This window comes from Gavialis gangeticus, unplaced genomic scaffold (assembly GCF_001723915.1).
Source record: "Gavialis gangeticus isolate Ggan-Ray unplaced genomic scaffold, GavGan_comp1, whole genome shotgun sequence".
Classification (NCBI taxonomy): domain Eukaryota; kingdom Metazoa; phylum Chordata; order Crocodylia; family Gavialidae; genus Gavialis; species Gavialis gangeticus.
In genome coordinates this window covers 4,198,071-4,219,458 of record NW_017729002.1, presented here as the reverse complement: position 1 = coordinate 4,219,458, position 21,388 = coordinate 4,198,071, and the positions used below count along the sequence as shown (strand labels likewise).

The following is a 21,388-nucleotide window of genomic DNA, read 5'->3' as shown; positions in this document are numbered from 1 at the left end:
AAAAAAAAAAAAAAAATCACGTGTTTATTTCATCATTTTATTTTTTCTTGCAATCATACTATGTTTTGCTCTTCTTTAACGGGACGCTGTCAAATACAAAATCTGAACTGCATGCAAACTCTGACTTATTGTCATCTCTTAAGACACTCACATTAAAAAATACGGAGGGGCTGGCTCCATGCGCTTGTCAGAAACTCTGATTTGGGGGCTGTAGGCTTTTCTGTAGAAAGGACGAGTCAGGGGAAAACAGCCATGGTTTGGAGCTGGGCCTTATAAAATATGGCACAACAGGTCATGTACTCTACTAAAGGCTTGATCTAGATGGGGTCGTGGGGTGGTGCTACGGGGGGCAGGAGACTGGCAAAGTCATCCCAGGTGGCGGGCTCTGACTTGGCTTGCTACCATCCTGAGGGAGCTGCTTGGCACAGAGCAGGAGCCAAGAGGTAATTAGCCAGCAAATAAGCCATGTCTTGTGCTCCATTTCCTTTTAACAATGTGAAATGAAGTAGAACCTGAAAGCATTAAGCTGTATCATTGCTTAAATAAATATAATAATAGTGCTCACTTCCCCAAGCAAAAAAAACCAACAAACCAAAACAAAAAGGTTTACCAAACTACAGGAAAGGCCATATTTATCTGCAAACCTCCAGGTGTTAACGGCTGTATCAAGGTGTGAGGCTTGGGGAAGTGAGCATTAGGATTAGGGGATTAAAAAGAGGTAAATCCATCTGAGGCTTCTGCCAGGGCACTCACGACAGGGTTGTGAAACGGGCTTGGTGAGGGCAGTCCCCAGCCCTCCTGGCGAAGACGGACCGCTGGGTAGCCAAGTGGGCAAGGACCGCAAGGCCTGGTGGATGGCAAATAGGAAGGAGCTAGATGGGGAAGATTCATAGATGCTCGGGTCGGAAGGGACCTCAACAGATCAGCGAGACCGACCCCCTGCCTGGAAGAAAAGAGCGCTGGGGTCAGAGATGGGGGAGTCCTGGGTTCCTGTCCCTGCTCCTAGGACAGAGAGCTCTTTTCACATGAAAAAAAAGGTTGAAACAGGGCCCTTAGACTAAGCAGGTTTCCTCCTTTCTGAAAATGAAACATCTGGCAAAAGAGGACATGCTTTGCCAGGTGCATTTTCTGGGGGACCTCTGTGGTCTCAGTCATTCTGGAGCAAAGGTGTTCGGATGGCCCAGGGTCTCCACAGCTGCTCTTTGGGAGGCCCACAAGTTCCTCGTGGTTGTGATGTGGGTCAACATCTCGAGCACAGTGGTCCAGCACTGCCTTTGACCAGGCAGGTTACAAGGAAACCCTGTCTTTCTCTTAGCCCCCAGCCTGACTAGCTGTATGCAACACATGGGGCCCCTGCTGAGGGTCCAGAGAGAATGGAGGCCAAGGCCCAAAACCTGTTTCACCTAAAGGTGTCCATGCTAAGTACATGGCTAAAAGCAGCTGCCTACATGGATTAGAGATGATATTTCCACTGCACAGCTAGACTTATTCTCCTGAGGTGCTCAAGCTTGGTAGTGAACCTATTCTGTTCAAGTTGGTGCATAATGGCATATAAGCCCCCAAGGTATGATCCGAGACCATCCATAGGGATGATGACTGCCTCCCAAACTCCATTGGGGTGAGAGGTGGGATCACCAGCATGGGCTTGGGGGATGTTCTTGGGCCTGCCAAGCTCAGGGCCTGGGAGTTGAGGTCCTTTGCTGAGAAATGGGGAGATGTAGGTTCAAACTCCCTCATGCTACTGGGCCAGGGGGTGGATGGGAAGGCCTTCCCTCTCCTTCCCTATTGAACAGCCAGTCTGCCTGGCCCACTGGCCCACTCTCTACCGCTCCACTGGAAATCCTGTGTTGCATCATGGATGTGTACTGATGCCTACTGTTAGGAGTACTGTTTCTGACCTCTTTTTGTTGGATGGGGTGGGGAGAAGTTCTGTAAACCCCTTTCTAAATGGATGGGGAAAAGAACACGCATTTTACATTAATTTAACCATTCTGTTTTGTGTATTAAAAAGGCACTTAGGTCTCATCTGTGTAGGATCCTCTATGCTACAGTGGCAGTCCCACCTGGGCCACACATTCCCCCATCTCCGCTTATTGGGTATAGTCACTTGGATTTCCCCGCCAGAGGCAGGTGCAATGTGCATGTCTGTATACACACACGTACACACATGCACACACACATGCATTGCCTGAGTGTTACAGCCCCACTGCCAGCTCTAGTGCCTAATCTTGTAGACCTTGCTCAGGATGCAGACACATGACATGTTGACTGTGGATTACAAATACATTGTTCTGGAGTAAAAGCGGAGTGGATACGCATTGCACAGCCCTACACTGGTGCAACTCCTTCCACTTGGGGCTGCACTTACCACTCAGAAAGTGAGGACTGGGACTGGCTATAAACTGATGCCAGTTGGAGTTTGCTTCCCAGCCAGTTTGAGCTTGGAGTACCCCATACAAATAGCTTCCCTGCCCTTTAGTGGCCAAGCAGTGTAATAGCACCAAATAGCTTGGAAAAGTTAGTACTGGGTGTGTCTACACATGAATTTACACCAGCTTAAATTTACTGCTCAATAAGTTACTATGCAGTAAGCGGGAATAAGCTGGTGTCTACACGTGCGGGCGTTAAAGCACATTAACACTGTGTGTGGTCTGATTTGAGGCTAAAGTTAGTCCCAAGTCAGTCCGCCCACACAATGTTACTGCACAGTAAAGTGTCTACACGTGTGTTACTGTGCAATAACTAATAGGGCATAAATTTGATACCGGCAGGATGTAGGTATCAAATTTATGATTAAGTTGGCATAAATTGCCATATTTACTGCACAGTATAGGGCGTGCACGTGTAGACGTGCGCCTGTACTATGCAGTAATTTCAGTTACTGCACAGTAAATGTGCATGTGTAGACACACCCAGTATGTCTGCTATTTACTGCAGAGTAAAACCTAGGTAAGTTACTTTGTAGTCATTGTCAAGTGTTTGCTGAAGTTTGCTGGAAGGAGCAGCATCATGAAGCTTTTGGCTGAATAAGAACCACAAACTGAGCTAGACCATTGTTTTGTTGGGATGTCCCTTAGCTCCAACACTTGAAAACCCTGGTCTTCTTCCTCCTTGGACTTAGAGTTTCTATAGTTTGTTTGCATCAATAAGCAGGCCAGCTTCTTTGGGTAGACGTGATATTTTTTATTAGACCAACTGAGTCATTGGAAAAAAAGTTTGTAGCAAGCTTTCAGGTGCAGATGTTAAAAAAGAAAAACAGTTTACATCAATAACTTTTTCCTATCCAATCTCTGAAGCCAACCTATCACTGGCTTAAAAAAACCCAACAGTGCACAATCACAGCAATAAGGTTAATACACCTTTATTTTTTTCATGACTAAAATAATAATTTGAATGTTTTGTCCTTCACCTCCCAAACAGCTGCAAAAACATGAACTGATTAGTACTGGAAACATCCCGGTGAGGTAGGCTGGAATACTCATGCAAAGTGCCGGCATGGCCACTGTATTAATTAAAAGCAAGACAAGTGGGTCCCAGAAAGATGGAGATGACTTTGATTGGTTGTTTTTTTTCCCCCCACAATATGGTTGTAGGAAACTTTTGTTCTAATGATCTTGCAGGAAGGTCTAGAAAAAGGAATTAATTGAACAGGCTTCCATCAGGCAGTGTGAATGGTCCTGGTGTTGTGAGGAAATCTCTTACGATCCTGGAACCCTACAAGGGTAGATAAAGAAGTGTGTTATTTCACCGATGTAGGATCCTGAAGGATCTCATCTAGCCTTATCTCACAGGGCCCTTAATGTATCCATCCCTTTACCCTTTTATCTACACCATTTGGACCAATTTCTTTTTTGAGGGGGGCCATCCTGCCAGCTCTGAGATCCACAGCTGATGTAGCACCTTTGGGACTTTTTTGGCCCTTAATATGTTCTTCTAGCATGCGCCTACTGATGGAACTGTCCTGACTGGCATCAGCGGCAAATCTGACCCCATAACTGCAGATTTTGATTTTTAACCATAATAATGGAAATTTGGAGAGCTCAGTCTTTAGAGCAGACCACCGTCTTTCCTGCATCAAACGTCATTAGGAAACAATTTGATCTCCCCTTGCAATGGTTGTTGTTCTCTCCAAATATTGGCATGAGCACAGATTATGTTCCTTCCCTTCTAGTACTAGTAAGAGAAAAGTGGATCTGCTTCCTTAGATTACCATTACAATTCAAATGATCAACGAAAAGTTTCAGCAAATTGTTCCATATGGGGAAATTTCAACCTGCCCTGTTCCTTAAACTCATGCAGACTGATCCCAGCCGCATAAGTACATCTAGCTCCTAATTACCAGTGCACCCTGCATTCCCATTTAACCTTCCACTCAGCTCACCCAGCTGCTCACGTTCACCCTCCCTGTTTCAGTAGCTTCTTTAATGTTGTCTCCCTTTCCCTCCCCTTCTCCCCTCATATGGTTTTCCACAGCTTGGGTAGCACTTTACTTTGAACAGCAGAGCAAGGCTCCATTGTGGCAAGTGCCTGTGCCTTCAAATGTTGGAGGGCAGGTCCTGAGGCGGCAGAAATTCCCTTGGTTTCTGCATGCTATGGTGTCAGCTGGGGCGACGTCCACAAAGCCTGTGTGCAGAAGACAAGGTTAGGATCTGGATTGTTAGTCACAAATGTAGGAGAAATACGGTCCTGGGCAAAGCCAACCCTGCCATCTAATTTATTTTATTCACTGAAGAATCATACCGCAGGGTTTAAATCAGATACTCTAGTTTAGCAGAGACAGAGCCAGGCCTGCCAACCTGTTCACTGTAGCTGTGTACATAGGTTGGTCACTTTGGCCTATTTAACATCCTCAATGAAGCGTGCTCGCTGTCTACCTCCAGAGTTAGCTGTGCTAATGATTTTGTGGATGGTTTTGATTAAGAAGAACGGCTCTTGCAACTCAGGCAGCAGGAAGCTTTGTGATAGGATCCATGGAGCCGGAGGGTCTGTCTGTACTGCTGCCCATGCCCGAGAAGAAATGCATGCTCTTCCTTCTGTGTTGAAAAGGAAGTCTGGTATCTATGGGTGTCTACACACATGCTCCGGGGCACAGGGGGAAGGGGTACTTTAATTAGAGCAGCTCTGAGAGTCGCTTTAATTAAAACATCATGTGTATTCAGTGTCCCATGTTTCAAGATGGCGGTGGGGGCGCTTTAATTAAAGTTCGCCGAACAAGCTTTAGTTAAAGCACCCCTGCCATCAGTTTGAAACGTGGGGGCACTGAATACACATGATGCAGAGGCTGCTGGAGAATGCTAATTGGCATGCTCCAGGAGATTTGCAGCAGGCTAGATTAATCGAGTCTGGTCCGATGCATACTAATTAGCATGTCAGAGCAGAGGTCTGTCATGTGTATAGGTGCCCTAAGCCACTAGCTTTCCCCATCAACGACTGTCACAGTTAAACACTCTTCCTTAAAAGTACCAGCTTCCAAAATGGATAGCTGGCAAAAGTGACTGTCACTACAATGTGACTTTTGTTTCGGTGGACTGGCATTATCTGACCAAAAAAAATGTTTGGTCAAAAAATGTGTGACTGTCTCTAATAAGTATCTTCTTGTTTTGAAGACTTCAAATGGCAGTGAATCCATTACATACCCTCTTAAACTGCCCCAGTGGTTAAATACCCTCGACCTTAAAAATATGTCTTGGTCATAGTTTGAATTTGTCAAATTTCACCTTCCAACCAATGGATCTTACTATCCTTTCCTTTGCTAAATTAAAGAGGCCTTCACCGGTGGATATCTTTTTCTCAGGCAGGTACTTGAGTATCTATACACCACTCCCAAAAAACACAGCTCCCAAATGCCAAATGTAAGAAAGTCTCACTTTTGAAGTGTGGCAATGGAACTGGATACAGATGGCATCTTAATGCCACCCAAATGTATTGACTATACCAGGGGTTGTTAACATTTTTGGGCAGAGTTTCAAAAAACACCCACTGCCTTGATTTGTAAGATGTTGGCATGCCAGGAGGAGATGGTGGGGGAGCTACGAGGGGCCTGATCCTTGTTGTGGCATCGCAGCCCCTGCTGTCTACCCCGAGGCATGCATGCCAAGCCAAATGCCTTCACGTGTTATGCTCTGGCACCCGTGCTGAGGGTTGCCTACCCCTGGAATATGCCATCCTCAGTATTGCATTAACCCTCTCTGTGCCTTGAGGGACAAGATCATAGGATCATAGGGCCAGAAGGGACCTTACAAAGTCATTTAGTCTTGTTCTGATCAAGGCAGAAACATCCCTGACTAAACCATCCCAGCCAAGTGTCTGTCTAACCTGCTCTTGAACATTTCCAGGGATGGAGAGTCCACAGCTTCTCCAGGTAGCCTGGTCCAGTGCCTGACCACCCTCATAGTCTTAGAGTCACAGAATCACTCACAGAATCATAAATCATAGATTTACCCTGTTATTAAATCATGTAGCTTCATCTTCCTTGTACATACATGCACCCCACCCCTCCCCACCATAACCCATTCTTCCTTCTTAGCCTCATCCATTTAACATCTCACCTGAGGATGCCTGGAAGAGGAAGAAGAGAACAGCAAGAAGCAGGTAAAGGACCTTCATGGCTGTAGGTCACCTGGGATCTTTGTGTCACCGGAGGGCAGAAGCTCTTTGATCAATCGAGACTGAAGTTTCGGTGATGAAGGAGCTAAGCCCACCTCCCTGTATTTATAGGGCTCTGGGGATTGTGAAATGCTGGGACGTTGTCAATAAGTAACTGTTCCTCTCTTTTGGAGAGCAGGTCAGTTACCCCAGTTATGACGGGGTTCACTGAAGTGTGCAACCAAAATACTGCAGACTTGCCGAGTGAAATTCAGTTAACCGTGTCGACACATTACGTAACTTGAACAGCGGCCAAGTTGCACTGAATGCTTCATGCACCCCCGGCTTCTGGAGGTTCATTTCCACGGAGGGTGAAGAGGGAGGCATGGTCAGAGCAGGGGGCTTGGGAGTTAGAAGCTGCATGCCTCTGATCCCAGACTGTCCCTGCAGTCATTTCACTACGTCTCAGCCTTCCTGCATGCCTAACTGGGAATAGAAATATTTGCTGGCAGAGCTGGGGAGAAGCACTTGATTGAGTTACAAGTGCAAATTCACCCCACTGGTGACATTGAATCATGCTGAAGGAGGAATTCCCCCTTGTGCAGCTTAGGAACCCCCTTAAGTCCTATGAAGTGAGCTTTGCTTATGCTGAATTGGCCCCTAGGCCTTGTGCTACTTCCCTGCACAATAGCATAATATCTCCCTTTGTGCGTATTCATGGATAGTGATCTTGGGTGAAATCCAAAATTTCCTTTCACATCTGTGGGACCAGGATTTCACCTCTGATACCAGGATTCAGTTAGTGCACAGGCTGGATCCCTGTTATTAAAGCAAACGGAAGACAGTTTTATTTCCAGACTGACTGGAGAGAGCAACACGTGGTAGGTTAGCAGTTCCCATTGCTAATGGGTAAATCTGAGTTGCTATTCCTGGCAACCGTAGAGACTATGCTTTGCAGCAGGTAAGGGGCAGACTTGTGAGAGAATCTGAGGGTTGGAAGGGACAAAAACACTGTCCCAAGTCAGTTCACACACAGTGTTAATGCACTTTAATGCCTGCACATTAGACACTGGCCTAGTCCTACTTACTGTGCAGTAACTTACTGCACAGTAACTTTAAGCCGGTGTAAATGCACATGTAGACATGCCCTGTGTCTTGCTTACAAGCTGATGTTAATACAGCCCAGATTGTATTTGCTTTGCATCTTCACCATCCTAGTGACTCAAGTTAAGCCTGTGGTTCTCCATAGCTCCTGTATGCTTTTTGGTAGTGCTGCTGCCTAGCCAGTTGTACCCCTGTCTATATTTGTGTGTTTGCTCATTTTTCCCTAGATGTAGCATCTGAGATTGTGTTTGCTGGATGCCACATTAATAGCATAAATGAAAAGCACTGGGCTTTGGTAGGATGGTAGTTCGATGTGATGGACTTATGGCTAGAGAGAGAGGCTGCAAGGAAGTGCCAGCTTTCAGTGGGGTTTGCTGCAGACTAACTTCTACAGTTGTAGACGGTCATTTGATGTTGACGCCAAGTTTCTAGAACTTTCATTGTCAATTTCTAGAACGTTAGATGTTGGGTTTTTCTAAACTGTGTCACCCAGCAGTTAAATAGCTATATCTAGGTGGCCTCACAAATAACAAATAAGGTAATTTCTTGGTATTGGAAGGATCTATCGTATTTTCTAACTCAGGGGTGGGAAAAATACAACCTATGAGCTAGATCCTGCCTGCAAAGGGATTTTGTCCAGTCCACAGTGGGTCCCTTGGTCCTGTCCATCCCAAGTGATGGGGGCAGTCCAGGTCATGATACAGGAGGCTGGTCCCGCCACCCCTTGTTGGGGCAGCACAGTGCCCAGACTTCCTTCCTTGCAGCCCGGGCAGCAACTCTTGCTGGCTGCTGCCACTGCTGGACCAGGCCCCACTGCCTGAGCATCCTGGCCCATCCACCCCATTCCCATTGCTGCGGGTGGGACCTGTGCGGGCAGGGTGCATGGCTGGGCAACTGGGATGGGGCCATGGCCAGGCAGATAATGGTGTCCGGGAGTGAGATGGGATCACGGGGTGGGATCGCGGTGCAGGGACAGGGCTCAGGGCAGAGCCACGATCCACTGCCCTCATGTCCCTGCAATGGGCACTGGTTCTGCAGGCAGGGGCATGCAGCGAGTGGATTGCAGCTCTGCCCCAGACCCTGGCCCTGCACTGTCACCACCCCAAGATCTTGGTCCATCCTGCTCCCAGACGCCACTCCCACCTGCCTGCAGCCCCATCCCACCTGCCTGACTGTGAGCCCTGGCAGCATGGCTCCTGGCCAGTCTCCAGGGAGATTGCAGGGGGGTGAGTGTGGGGCTGGGGCCTGCGGCAGTGCCACGATCGGCTTCCTGCATGCCCCTGCCCACAGAACTGGTGCCTGTTGCAGAGGCATGTTAGGAAAAGATTGTGGCCCTGCTCTGGTCCCCGGCCCCACACTGTCACCGCCCCGCGATCCCTGCTTCAGCCCACCTGGCTGTCCCACTCCCCGATGCCACTCCCTGACTGCCCACGGCCCCATCCCAGCCACCTGACCCAGTGTGGACCGGGGTGGGGGATGCTGACGCAGCCTGCGACACCTCTCCAAAACTCCCTGAGAGACCCTTTGGCTCAAATAATTGCCCACCCCTGTTCTAACTGATGTTCTGGCTCAGCAGTTTGAGTCCTCACTGCTTCTCTTATCATGCGTAACTGCAAGTTAATGGCATTTTTGGTCTGCAAATTATTAATATGCTTAATCCTTTTATGTGTTCAGACGTGGCCGTTTCCCTGTGCAAGATGTGGAGCTTGAGCAGAGGAGGTAGCAGAAAGGTGATGCCACCTCCATGTTTACAAAGGAGATTGCACTGTGATAAGCATTAATTTCTTCTTCCATCCACCCTATTCCAGCCTGTGGGGCCCTCCAAAATTTCATCTTTTGCTCCAGTTCATAGACTAATTTTGCTCCAGTTCATAGACTACAGTGAGAGACTGCGGGACCTGAACCTATTCAGCCTCCACAAGAGAAGGCTGAGGGGGGACCTGGTGACTGTCTATAGACTCACTAGGGGGGACCAGAAGGGTTTGGGGGAGACGCTGTTTCCCCTAGCGCCCGCTGGCATAACAAGGAGTAATGGGCACAAGTTGATGGAGAGGAGGTATAGATTGGACATCCGCAAAAACTACTTCACGGTTAGGGCGGCTAGGAGCTGGAACCAACTTCCAAGGGAAGTGGTGCTGGCCCCTACCCTGGGGGTCTTTAAGAAGAGGCTGGATGCCTACCTGGCTGGACTCATTTGAGTCCCGTTTCTCTTTTTGGGGTTTTTTGTTGTTCTCCCGCCCTGGCGGGGGGTCGGGCTAGAAGATCTACTAGGTCCCTTCCGACCCTTAATCTATGAATCTATGAATCTATAATTTGCAGGAATGCCTCTCAATTTTGCTGCAACCCTTCCTACCTCTCCTCATAATGCTGAGAGATGTAAAAGATGCACCGTAGACCTTTCCTCTTTTAGGCCAAGAGAGGATGTCCCTGGGATGCCACCCAGTCATTCTTTGATGGCAGAGAGAAACACAGACAGCCAGACAGAGAAACCAGGAAAGGAAAGAACTGTGTCTTTTTACAGAGGAAACTCCATTAAAAAGCACCCCAATTACACAGGTTATGTCTTCCCCCCCACCATCAGACAAACATTTCCAGGGAGAAGCACAACTGTTTTAAGTGTATGGCATCCATTCAGGAAGACTACACTAGGGAAGAATTAAGTAGAGGCACAGACAAAGCAGAGATTCAATCATTGTGAAGATGCTAGCTGCCCTCTGCACCTAACAGATGTTAAAAAACATGCACTCTCTGTCTAGGCTTGTATCTGCTCTCCTTCCCATTGCAGAACATGAGCATCTCGCACTGAAGGGAAGAGCCAAGATCCATCCATGATGTCAGAGGGCATAGATTTGGCCCAAAGACCATACTCAAGAGTAATCAGCCAGGGCTCTAGGAGTGGAGGTAACACTTGTATTTAAACAAGCAATTATACATTGCAAAAAAAAATTTGGAGCAATAGGAAAATTCCATGGCTCTCTTTAAAACAAAACACAACATAAAGCCAGAGGCAGACCGGTTACTTAAAACCAGACCCAATGAGTACAAAATGTACGTCAAAGCAAAGCCATTTATCCTGAGTAGCTATGGCCTGAGGCTGAAATGTAATGCATTTGTGCATGGAAAAATTTCCGGTTGCAAGGAGACGCGGGAATGCCGGTGGCTTACAGAGTGTTCTTACAGGGCGAGATTCTCATCCTAGAGATTTTGCAGTGGCCAATTCATTAATAGAAATGTCTCAGAGGTGAATGGAAGTTGTAGGTTCTCTGAAAATGCAGCCCCTTTGTTAAGTTGTCTAATAGGGAGCTTGACTGTCATCTGAAGACCTGGCCTGTGCAACTAGCTCCAAGTCAGAGTCACAAAGCAAGACAGCGGCCAAGTTGGCAGCAGAGGGCAGAGCCTCCGTGCCCACTGTCTGTGCCCTGTGCATAGTTTATACCTGCTTTTTCCCTGCCTTTGCATCTGGCAATAAGTTTTTCTTCAAGCCCATCATTAATGTCTGTTATCAGGACCATAAACTTTTTGGTCGAAAACATCCTTGGAGGTTTTTCAGGTCCGGCTTGACAAAGCCCTGGCTGGGATGATGTAGTTGGGGCTGGTCCTGCTTTCAGCAGGGGGTTGGACTAGATGTGACCTCCTGAGTTCCCTTCAACCCTCATTTTCTATGATTCTCTTCTGCAGCCATTGCAGCTCTTGGATTGGTCTCCGAAGCCACGTATGGTCTTACCAGTAACTTCCCTATTTCCTGGAAAACTGTTATCTTTATAAAAAGGGACTGCTACCATCACAACTGGTTTGATTTAATGTAGGAATTAAGGTGACCACTGATGGCCTCTCAACTGCAGATGGACCGTGGCAACTATTTGACAGCCTGTTTGCTTGCTTATGTCTCTGCGGTCCTGGGCACCATATTCTGCAGTCCTGCCCTGCACAATGTGACCCACAATCTACATCCTGCTTCTTCACAGTCGTGCTCCAGCGTCCAGGCTTTTAATCAAGGTAGTTTTCCAGCTCTCATGCCAGGAGAGATGAAGTCTTATCTGCCTGAGCCTATGGCCAGCCAGAGACACTAGCTCCATGAGGCATCAATCTGCTTGAGCTGGTAATGGGCCAGCAAAGCACTCTGCAGCTGAGCAGTGCTGAATGCAGCCACACAGAGAAAGGAGGCTGTTAAATGCATCCTGTAGTCACAGCACTTGCCAGCTAGCAGACCTGGGAGCAAATGTGGTTTACAAGCCACTGGAATAGCATTTAAAATTCAATTCCAAGAACAAAACATGCTGCTTTTTCTTCGGCGTCTTCTCAGACGAAGGTAGTTCAGTGCATGATCCAACTCTCGGGTTGTAAATGATCACAGCGCAGGCCAAGATTTGGGCCACTGTGGTTGGATTTGCTGTGAGCTCTTGATGGCTCCTTTCCTTGCATACTGTGTCGTTCCTGACGCAGTGGGATTTTCTTCACCGGCAGATAAAGCATACAGGAGTGGAGCTACTGAGAGACTGTGGAAAGAGAAAGTGAAGTTCACTTTCTGTCTGGGATGCTGCAGGGCTTTCTGTAGCCCGTTTGGAGCAAGTGAGTACTTCCATGGGAGGTTTGCTAAGGGACTATTGAAGTTCAGTGGTTGCAGCTGGGATGATCTAGGATTGTGAACCACGCAGGGGCGTTTGCACATTTAACCACTAACATTGCACAGGACTCTGTAGCACCCTTAGAAAGATCCCATGGCACCATGGGGTGGCACGGCACCCTGGCTGAGTCTCAGCCATCTAGGGACTATGCAAGGCTTCTTTGGTAATATCTTGGATTGGAGTTTGGAGAGCTGTTAGACAAGCCTTCAGTCACAAAGCGCCCTTCCTCAGGTGACCTAGGCACCCACCATGCCTCCAGCTTCTCAGATGACCTGAGGAAGGCCAACTATACATTTGGGCCAACAAAAAGATCCTGCAACAGAAACCTTGCCTTTTGGCTTTCAAGACAGACTTATTCAGAAACCTGTGGTTTCATTGCGAGTTCACCAGCTCCCAAAACAGGTCCAGTAGTCCCAACTCACTGATAGTCTCCACCCTAGAGGTGGGCAAAAGAAGAGATTCAAGGACACGTTGAAAGCCAGTCTGAAGAAGTGTAATGTTAAAGTCAATACCTGGGAGACTCAAGCGCTGAATCTTTTCCCCGTGACACCATGATGTATTGCAAGGCATCAAGCATTTTGAATAAACTCGCCTCCCTATGGGGATGGATGGATGAGAGAGACAAAGAGAAAGAGCTGTGACCTGACATCTCCAGGATCTGCTTCTTCCCCCTGCCACTATTTGCCACATCTTTAGTTGAACATGAAGCTCTCGGCTTGGTCTCCAGAGCCATCTACGGACTCACCATTGACTTACCTCTTTACTGGAAGACTGTCATCTTTATGAAAAGGGACTGCTACCACCACCTCTGAATGGGAAGGATGGGTGTGTTTTTAGTTACATGGAAAGCACCAGTTACCAGAGCTGTTACTGTGATCCAGGGGCAGGGCCAGACATAGGCATGGGCGAACCAGGCAGTCACCTGGGGCCCAGACGGAAAGGGGAGCTGAAAATGGTAACTTTCCCTCTATTGTCCAGTTATTTTTATCATTATCTCTGGTGAAGAGGGGCCCAATACTAAAAGTTCACCTGGGGCCACTGGGAGTCTAGGTACGGTGCTGCCCAGGGGCTATCACAAGTGCACCCATCCTCCCCTCCTTGCTTAATCCCACCCCCCCTGCAGGCATATACAAAGCGAGTGATCTTGCAGCCACATGGTTTGATGCCACACCTGGGTTTCTGTGCATCACGGCGTGGTTTGACATTTGCAGCGGTTGAATGTCCTGCTGATGCAGGTGTCAGTGGGTGTAGTGAAGATGGGAGACTCCCCTTAGTGACAGAAGCCCATTTACCATTGTCTGGGACATCAGTGTTCCCCGGCCAGCGAGAGAGAAAGTCTGCCTGAGCTTTTACTCACAGAATCACACGCGGCTAGTTCAGGAACTACTTTTGTACAGGTGCGTGGATTTGAAGGCCAGAAAAGACAATTGTGAACTTCCATTTTGATTTCATGCAGCTCCTCTTTCTCCTGGGCACTCCTGCATCCAGTCTACGACTCCTGGTTGAGCTACAAAACGTGTTTAGAAAGACAGGGATCTGTGTTATTAGCAGGGGTCAAACCCAAGACCTTCATTGCTAAAAGAGTGACTCTGATCTACAGAGCTAAGCCTGACAGCTGCATGGAAACCTTTCAACCAAGCTGCATTGTCTGTTTGTAAAACTCTGGTGACAACAATCAAAGGATTCGTGGTAAGTTATGAACATATTCAGCTGCAGTCACCCAAGCTAGCAGAGACTGCTAGTACTGGACCTACCTTGTAGAAGTCAGATATTGCACCTTTGATCCTAGATTTCTTCTTGCAGCACGTATGTGAAGAAGGCTGACTACAACTCGTATCATTCACTCCTGCAGACCGTGCTTTTTCCCCATAGGTACCACCTTCCTGCAGCACCATAGCCTCACGAACACCGACTGGGCAGCACTTTCATGTCTATAAGCAGCATTTCCCTTTGGTTAGAGAGCAGTCTCACAATGGGAACTCACACAAACGAGCTGATTGATTTTTCAGCCTTTTTTGACTGGTATCCAGCTAAACATATTTCATTACAAAAATCTTATAGACTGTACTTATGACCGGCAGGGGCCACATCTTCCAAAGAAAATCCCCTTGAACACGAACAAATGGGAAATGACTCTTTAACTGGGGAACATATCTCATGGTGGTGCTTAAGAGAATACAGTTTATTGCACCTATATAAGGTGGTATGTTGGGAGGGAGGATGTTGCTATTTATGAATACAGGCACATTTGGACTGTTTTAGGCCCCTGTGCAGCAATCTTGACATATGCTCAAGGTCATCCCTGTTTAGCAGATCTAGAAAAGCATACTCTCAAGTCCCCGTGAAGTCAAGTGAACATGAACCATATGCCTAAATGTTCAACTAAATCAAGATCCCAAATTATGGTATTTGAATGTGAAAACCCTTGGGGGATCTTTTACTGGACCAACAGCACGGCTGGCATAAAGTTAGACAAGTAAGGGCCAGAGAGTGAAGCAGGTGGGAGTGAAGATCATGTCTGGATGAAAAGCCTCTGTATTTATAGGGGTTGGGAAACTGGGCCATGATGAGGTATGTAGGACAACAATTTGCCATTTATAGTTTGGTTACCTGTGATTGTTGATCCCAGTCGTCTATATCCATCCTGCTGCAACCTGCACAGTGAACCAAAGTTAACAGCGTTATGTATTACAAACCCTGAATCACAGCACTGGAGGAGTCCTTTGTGTTCCTGCAAGGCTGGTGGCTGTTTCCATATAGACCAAGGCTTCAGTGCTACAGGGGGACTGTCTACTGTCCTGAGCAGAGGACCAAGAGCCTAGAAAGTCTGTGTATTATAGCCCTGCATCCAATGCTGGTCTCCCTTCTGGCCTGGAGCTAATGAGCTTCCCCACCCTTGCAGGACACAGGACGGTAGTGTCCACCACAGAGAAGCTGAGGATATATGAGTCCTTTAGCTTGATGACTGGGAAGTGGCCTAAAGTCTGGGAATGGTCAGGCTTGTTTCTAAAAACCTTGTCTTCCTGGAGGGTTTGCCCCTCTTTAATGTTTCCCTCTGACTAGAGAAGAGATTTCTGACAGCAGTCAGCTCAGTAATGCAGCAGTAGGTAGCATGGCCAGGTCCAGGGGTTGGAAGCTGAGCTGCACCCATTCAGACTAGGAAAAAGGAGCACATTTTGAACAGTGAGGGGGAATTTACTGCCGCATCAACTGGCCTCAGGATGTGGTGGACTGTCTGCCCCTTGAGGTCTTAAATTGAAGCGGGACGTCTTTCTAACAGGTGTGCTCTAGCTCAAACAGAAGTGCTTACTGCAGAAATTACCACGCAAGAGTCTTTGGCTTCTTGTATGGATTGAAATCTATGGCTTGAAGTCTCCAGAGTTCCCCAGGAGCCATGCTTTCCTCCTGTTCTGGGATATATCCTTCATTCTTATAGCATATGGCTTGCATGTTAGACTTAATGATAAACTTGGGTTGATCTTTACCCCTCTATGCATGCCACCTGTCTGAGCAGGGTGGGAAGAGGTGTACGGGATTGCCTTTGATACACACTATTTGACTGTTAATCTAATCTATGAAGCACTTAGTCACCATGGTACCTTGACATGCCTATGGAGAAGTCAGGCAGGGAGAAATGAAGGGGAAACATTGGACTGATTGTAATTTTAGTTTCACACTAGTCGTATCTGGGAGTTTTCTGGGCAATGAGATGAGAGGAATGCTGCAGGTGGACAAGGGGCAACTTTTTAGGGGAGTTTAGCAGTGGAAATACTGCTTCCTCACCTGAGCTCTGCTTTTTGCCTTCGCACAGATGCAAGTATTGGCAATCGGGGGCATTTAGGCAGTTCCATTGCAAATTGAAGATGCTCCCCATCACCTGGGGCAGTCTGCATGAATAAGATGAGAATAGCCCCAAGGTGGTGAAGATTTGTGGGTGCTGAAGTCCCCAGTGCATTTCATAACCTGAACTGGAGCCAAGGTGCTTTGAGTAGTCCTGTATGCTATGTCTGGATGGTCTCTGCATGTAGAGACACTGGGGACTGGAGGAAAAGAGGGGAAGATACTGAACTGGGGCCAGTATTTTCTGCTTGTGAAAAGGCCTGGAAAGGTGTGAGCTGTTGGTGTAGGATGCTAGCAGATACAAGGCACAGATCGATTTTTTCCTCGCTGTACCTAGTACCTACCTAATACCTGGGACTTACCCTGGCTAGCTGTGAGGTGCCAGCTACAGGGCCTTGCCTCCACCAGGCTTTCACAGCAAGAGAGCTAACCCAAGTTAATGATGCTGCTGTAAAAACACGCCTGTCTTGTCATGAGACAAGATAATGCCTCAAGATAATGTGTTTGCGTTATTGTCTAATCAAGTTGGCTTGTATAACTTAGAGTTGGGCAAGGTCTTCTTGGTCCTACAAGACTGCCCTTGTTGTAAGCCTCTGTGCCACCATAAACATCCCTATGGTGGCACAAAGCACAGGCAAACGGAGGTCCCTACCACCTGTGGCACCACAAATGCCCCAAATCGGTGGCCACAACACAGGTGGTAATAATTTGGCCACTTTATTGTGGCAGACATCTGTTAGGTTTATGGTGGGAGAGTGAGGTCAGCCAGGATCTGCTCACGTTCTCCAGCTGCCTCAGGACCCGATCCTGTGCACCCTGGGATTTCCCGCTCGGTCTCCAAGGGGCATCCCCAGGAAGCTGGGGTCCCCTGTTCAGAGACATGCCCGAGGAAGCGTGTCTCTGTTGTCCAGCCATGGGACTCATCCACAGCATCCCATTGCTTCATTTGGCGACCTCTGTTTATACACACAGCAAGGTAGAAAAGAAGGAACGTTTGTCATTGTAATACCTATTCATCTCCAAACTGTTCAGATGCAATAATGTGGACTTGGCGTAAGCACTGCTAATATACATAATATATAATGCTCTTTGGATTTGTGTTCAGCCTTGCACTATCCCTGCTGATAGTGTGAACAAAGGCTATACTAAGTTCATACTCAATGAACAGCTGCTGTGTGTTTATTCCAGTGGTAATATCCTAGGACCTAACAGGTCCTTGGAGGCAATTGTGATGGTGTCTCAACCATTATTTTTCCTACCTGATATCTCGCTGAAGGTAGGGGCATGTATGGAGCTTCTGAAACCATCAAAGAGCAAAGCAGCTTGCTGCCTCCCATGTGCTTCACCTTACTCCGCTGGTGCCTTATCCACCTGTTCCCTACTCAGCTTTTCCTTCCTTCACCTGCTTCTCGTTGCACAACATCCTTGAGAAACCCTGTCTGCCCACAGCAGTGGGCATACCGAGTGGGCAGGGATTCCTTCTGCTTAATGAGCTGCATCCCAGATGCTAACAGGGAACAGCTGCCGACCTTTGGAAAGGTGGGTTTTGCCTGGGTCAGCAGGGCTGCCTCGGATGAGAAGCCTCAGTACAATTTTTACACCCACGCCTTTGCACTGGAGCATAACAGCCAGTTTTGCCTGGTCACGGGGGCATGGGCAAGGGGGCACGTCACGGGGGAGCAGTGCCAGAAGCCCGGGCAAGTCATTGCACAGGCTATGACTGGTGTCCTCCAGCTAGGATGTTTTCCTTTTTGTGCTCAGTCTGGACCCGCAAGCCGTGGTCTTCTCTGCTTGATGTGCTGGGGGAATTCTCCGGCCTGCGTTAGTCAGAGGGTCATGGTGGTGAATCACCTTCCTGTCTCCCTGCAATCCAGCTCTCTTCTTTCTGCCTCCTCAGACTTGTTCTCCTGACTTGTTCCCTCTCTATTTTCTCCTTTTGCTCCCTGTTCCTGGATCTTTTGGATCAGTCATTTTTGATGCTTGTGCGATGCACGACATGACTCCGTGGGAGGGGTGAGGACTTGCCCCAGTGCTGCACACGGGCTGGGTACAGGGGAAGCTTTGCTCCCTTCTGGGCACTGAAATACTGTGATTCTAAGTAGACCAAAAGAGAGATGATCTGCTCAGGCAAGCTCGACTGCTGGCACCAGCTTCTTTGCTCAGGTCTGTTAAGCCAAATGCACATGGTCAGTCTGTGCACGCGTATGTGTCCGCACCGCTGGGAAATAGACTTCCAGGCAGCATGCAGGTGCCAAATACACCATGTAGACAGCTAAAAAATTACTCCTTTAACAACTAGGGGCAACGAGAATGCACCCTCAGTTCCCACTGCAGAAGGCAGGGCAGGGTGGCACCTGTGGGCATGGCTACACATGCTCTTTAATGAGCATTATCTTAGTTTAATGCACACTAAAGCATCACAAAAAATGACAAAGCATCACAAAAAATGAAACACATGCCGTTTTCACTAATGCACATTAAAATAGGTGAATGTGCTTTTTTTCTAGTACCGCACAATGGAGGTATTCAATTTAAGGCGCGTTAGCAAAAGTGCATTAATGAACGGGTAGGAACTACCTGCCCTGAATTCCCCTTGTTGCAAACTGAGCTGAGTATTTTTCTCCTGCCCTTTTAGACATGGAGAAAATGGATCCTTGGCTTCCTTCTAACAGCTACTCACCTCTCTGAAGACTATTGTCTGGCATCCCTTTCAGTCCTATTTTAGACACTAGACAAATGCAGTTCTCTACTAGATGTTTGATATTTTCTCTCCATGCTTTGTTGGCTGCCACATGAGGCCAGGCAGGGATTTTTTCTCCTTCTGTCAGCTGGGGGCTTCTTGCTGTCCTCAGGTGTTGGCTGCAGCCAAGGTGGGGGCTTCTGACTGGAGTGTGCAATGCTTCTGCTAGGACTCAACCTAGAGGCTCCTGGTGAGAGGGTCTTGCTCCCCTGCTCGGGGTTAGACCGATTGCCATATTTGGGATCAAGAAAGATTTTAGTCCATGGTCAGATTGGTATGGACTGTGGTGGCTTTTGCTTTCCTCTGTAGCAGAGGGCTTGGGCCTCTTCCTTGCATTGTTTGAGTGTATCTTAACAACCCTTGCAGCTGCAACACTGGCAGCCCTTGTCTCCCTCCGTACTTGTGGAAGGTCAGGGTGCTCCTAGTGTCTTTGGGCCAATATGCCTTGCAGCTGGGTGCCAGGGTTGACTGGGCAGTTTTAGTGTGACAAGCACTTGTATGGGGATGGTTTAGATAGGGATGCTCTTGGCTTGAGCACGGGGTTGGATTAGATGTGATCTCCAGAGGATCCTTCTAGCCCTCATTTTCTATGTTTCGCTGTTGACTTTGAACAAATGCTCTGAGAACTTGCTTTGGACACAGCCGAAGTTCGGTGGGACTCTGATCACAGGGTGTTCCTGGTGGGTAGACAGACGGGAACAGAATAGCTCAGAGCTGGAAATGAGTCAGTCCACCCACTGCTGCCAAATTAACGCACAGAGCCTGGCACCCATAGCAATGGATCATCTGACTCCAGCAATGAAAGGCGTGCTTGCTGAGTGCGTGGGACCCCCTTGGCATGGCCATTTGGTCCTGTGGCAAAGTGGCATTTAATAAGGGACTGAGCGAGGCCATCTGAAATAACTCCTTTGCTTGTAACTTGTGCTGACATCAGCTGGCAGGCTTGTCTCCCCTGTCGATGTGATCTGTGAAGTCATCTGTGTATCCACGTACAGAGTTATTGCAAAATCACCTCCCACTGCGTCCCAGGCTGCCCTGAACGAGGGGCTCTGTTCTTCCCGTTTGTTCTCGTTGACCATCTCTCCTGTTTCCCAGCTCCTTGATAGCTGCCCTGAAACCATTCAAGTAGCGCTCGGGGCGGGGTGTGTCCTTTTTTCCCTGCAGATAAAGCAAGACAAAAGAGAAGGGTATTATTTGGCTGGGTGGAAATGCTCGTCATTTCGATGATATGATTCGAACCAAAAAAAGTGGGTTTTGCTTGAAACCAAATGGAAAGCAAGTTCCCACAGGGTGAGGCTTTGTCATTTTTTTGTTCTTATAAGGGGGGGAGGGGATAAAAAGAGAAAAGGGTAGAAATGGGGGAAATCCCCCAGAAGGAAAACTGAGCCATTTTATTTTCCGTTGCATATGAATTAATAGGTTATTTTTGTGGGTTTGTTGGTTTTTCATTTTGGATGAGTTCAGAGAAATCACAGAAAAGTAGGGCTGGAAGGGACCCCGGGAGGTCATTTAATACTCAGCTCTCAATACTCTTTTTATTTTGAATTGTAATGTTGAAACATCATACAGTTTGGTGAAAAGATCAACCTTCCCCCTCCCCGCAAAGAATTCATACTATCCCAAATGTTTAGGGGTGAGATTTCCCATTATTTTGGCAATCGCATAGGATGTCATGAACTCAAAGCAATCATGTAGGGCCAAGGTTTCTAAAAGTGATCAGCTATTTTGGGTACTCAACTTAAGATGCCTGGATAGGGTCTGGTTCAACGGAAGATAAATGGCACAGTATCAATAGCTGCACTAGCAGTACCAGCTAGAAGCTGGACTTACCTTGGCTGGGTCCTGAGACTACAACACAACAGGCTCTCCAACGAGCCTGATTTTGGCTATTGCAAAGATGAGAAGTTGACCCAGAATTTTATAGCATATAAAGCACTGAGCAGCCACCCCGCAGATCAACAAACTGAGCAGATTAAGAGTCCCGGGCCACGGCAGACCTGGCTGATCATGCCAGAGCAATTGCTCACCCATCTGAGATACCAAGTTTCCCAACTCTTATACAGCGCAGCCCATAGTGCTAAGTGCAAACAGGCTGAGAAAAAGCAGCTGTGTGTTACAGTCTGCTGGTACCTTGGGCCACCTTGTACCTGTTGTACATCCTGATCTAAGTGGTCCTGATCTTCCTTTATCATACAAGTACTGCACTGTGTGGTGCTTGATGTACCCAACTCCCTATCCCAGTGGTATCACACACCTTGCATTGGTTCATGCATAAGCCACAGCTCCATTGAGGCTTATGTTGGTCAATGCTTCTGCAAAGCCTGAGCAGTTGCTGTGCTATTTGGTACCACCTAATGCTCCCGTGAGGCCTACAGGGCTCTCTTCTGGTTCTGCACTAACCCCTCTCCCCACTTCCCTGGGCACAAATGGGTGATGCAATGTGTCCAGCCCACTTTCCCAGGGGTGTCGAGAGAGGTGACTTGGCCTCTTGGTG

At 47.8% G+C, this 21,388-nt stretch overlaps 1 protein-coding gene across 1 annotated transcript; it reads right to left on the bottom strand.

Annotated features, from left to right (window-relative positions):
- Positions 1–4,486: 4,486 nt before the first annotated feature.
- On the bottom strand, positions 4,487–6,703 carry LOC109290728 (gallinacin-10-like). Its single transcript, XM_019507446.1, has 2 exons — positions 6,549–6,703; positions 4,487–4,623 (listed from the first exon to the last, which is right to left on the bottom strand). The coding sequence occupies exons 1-2, from the start codon at positions 6,604–6,606 to the stop codon at positions 4,487–4,489; spliced, it is 195 nt and encodes a 64-aa protein (XP_019362991.1). The 5' UTR covers positions 6,607–6,703.
- Positions 6,704–21,388: the final 14,685 nt, after the last annotated feature.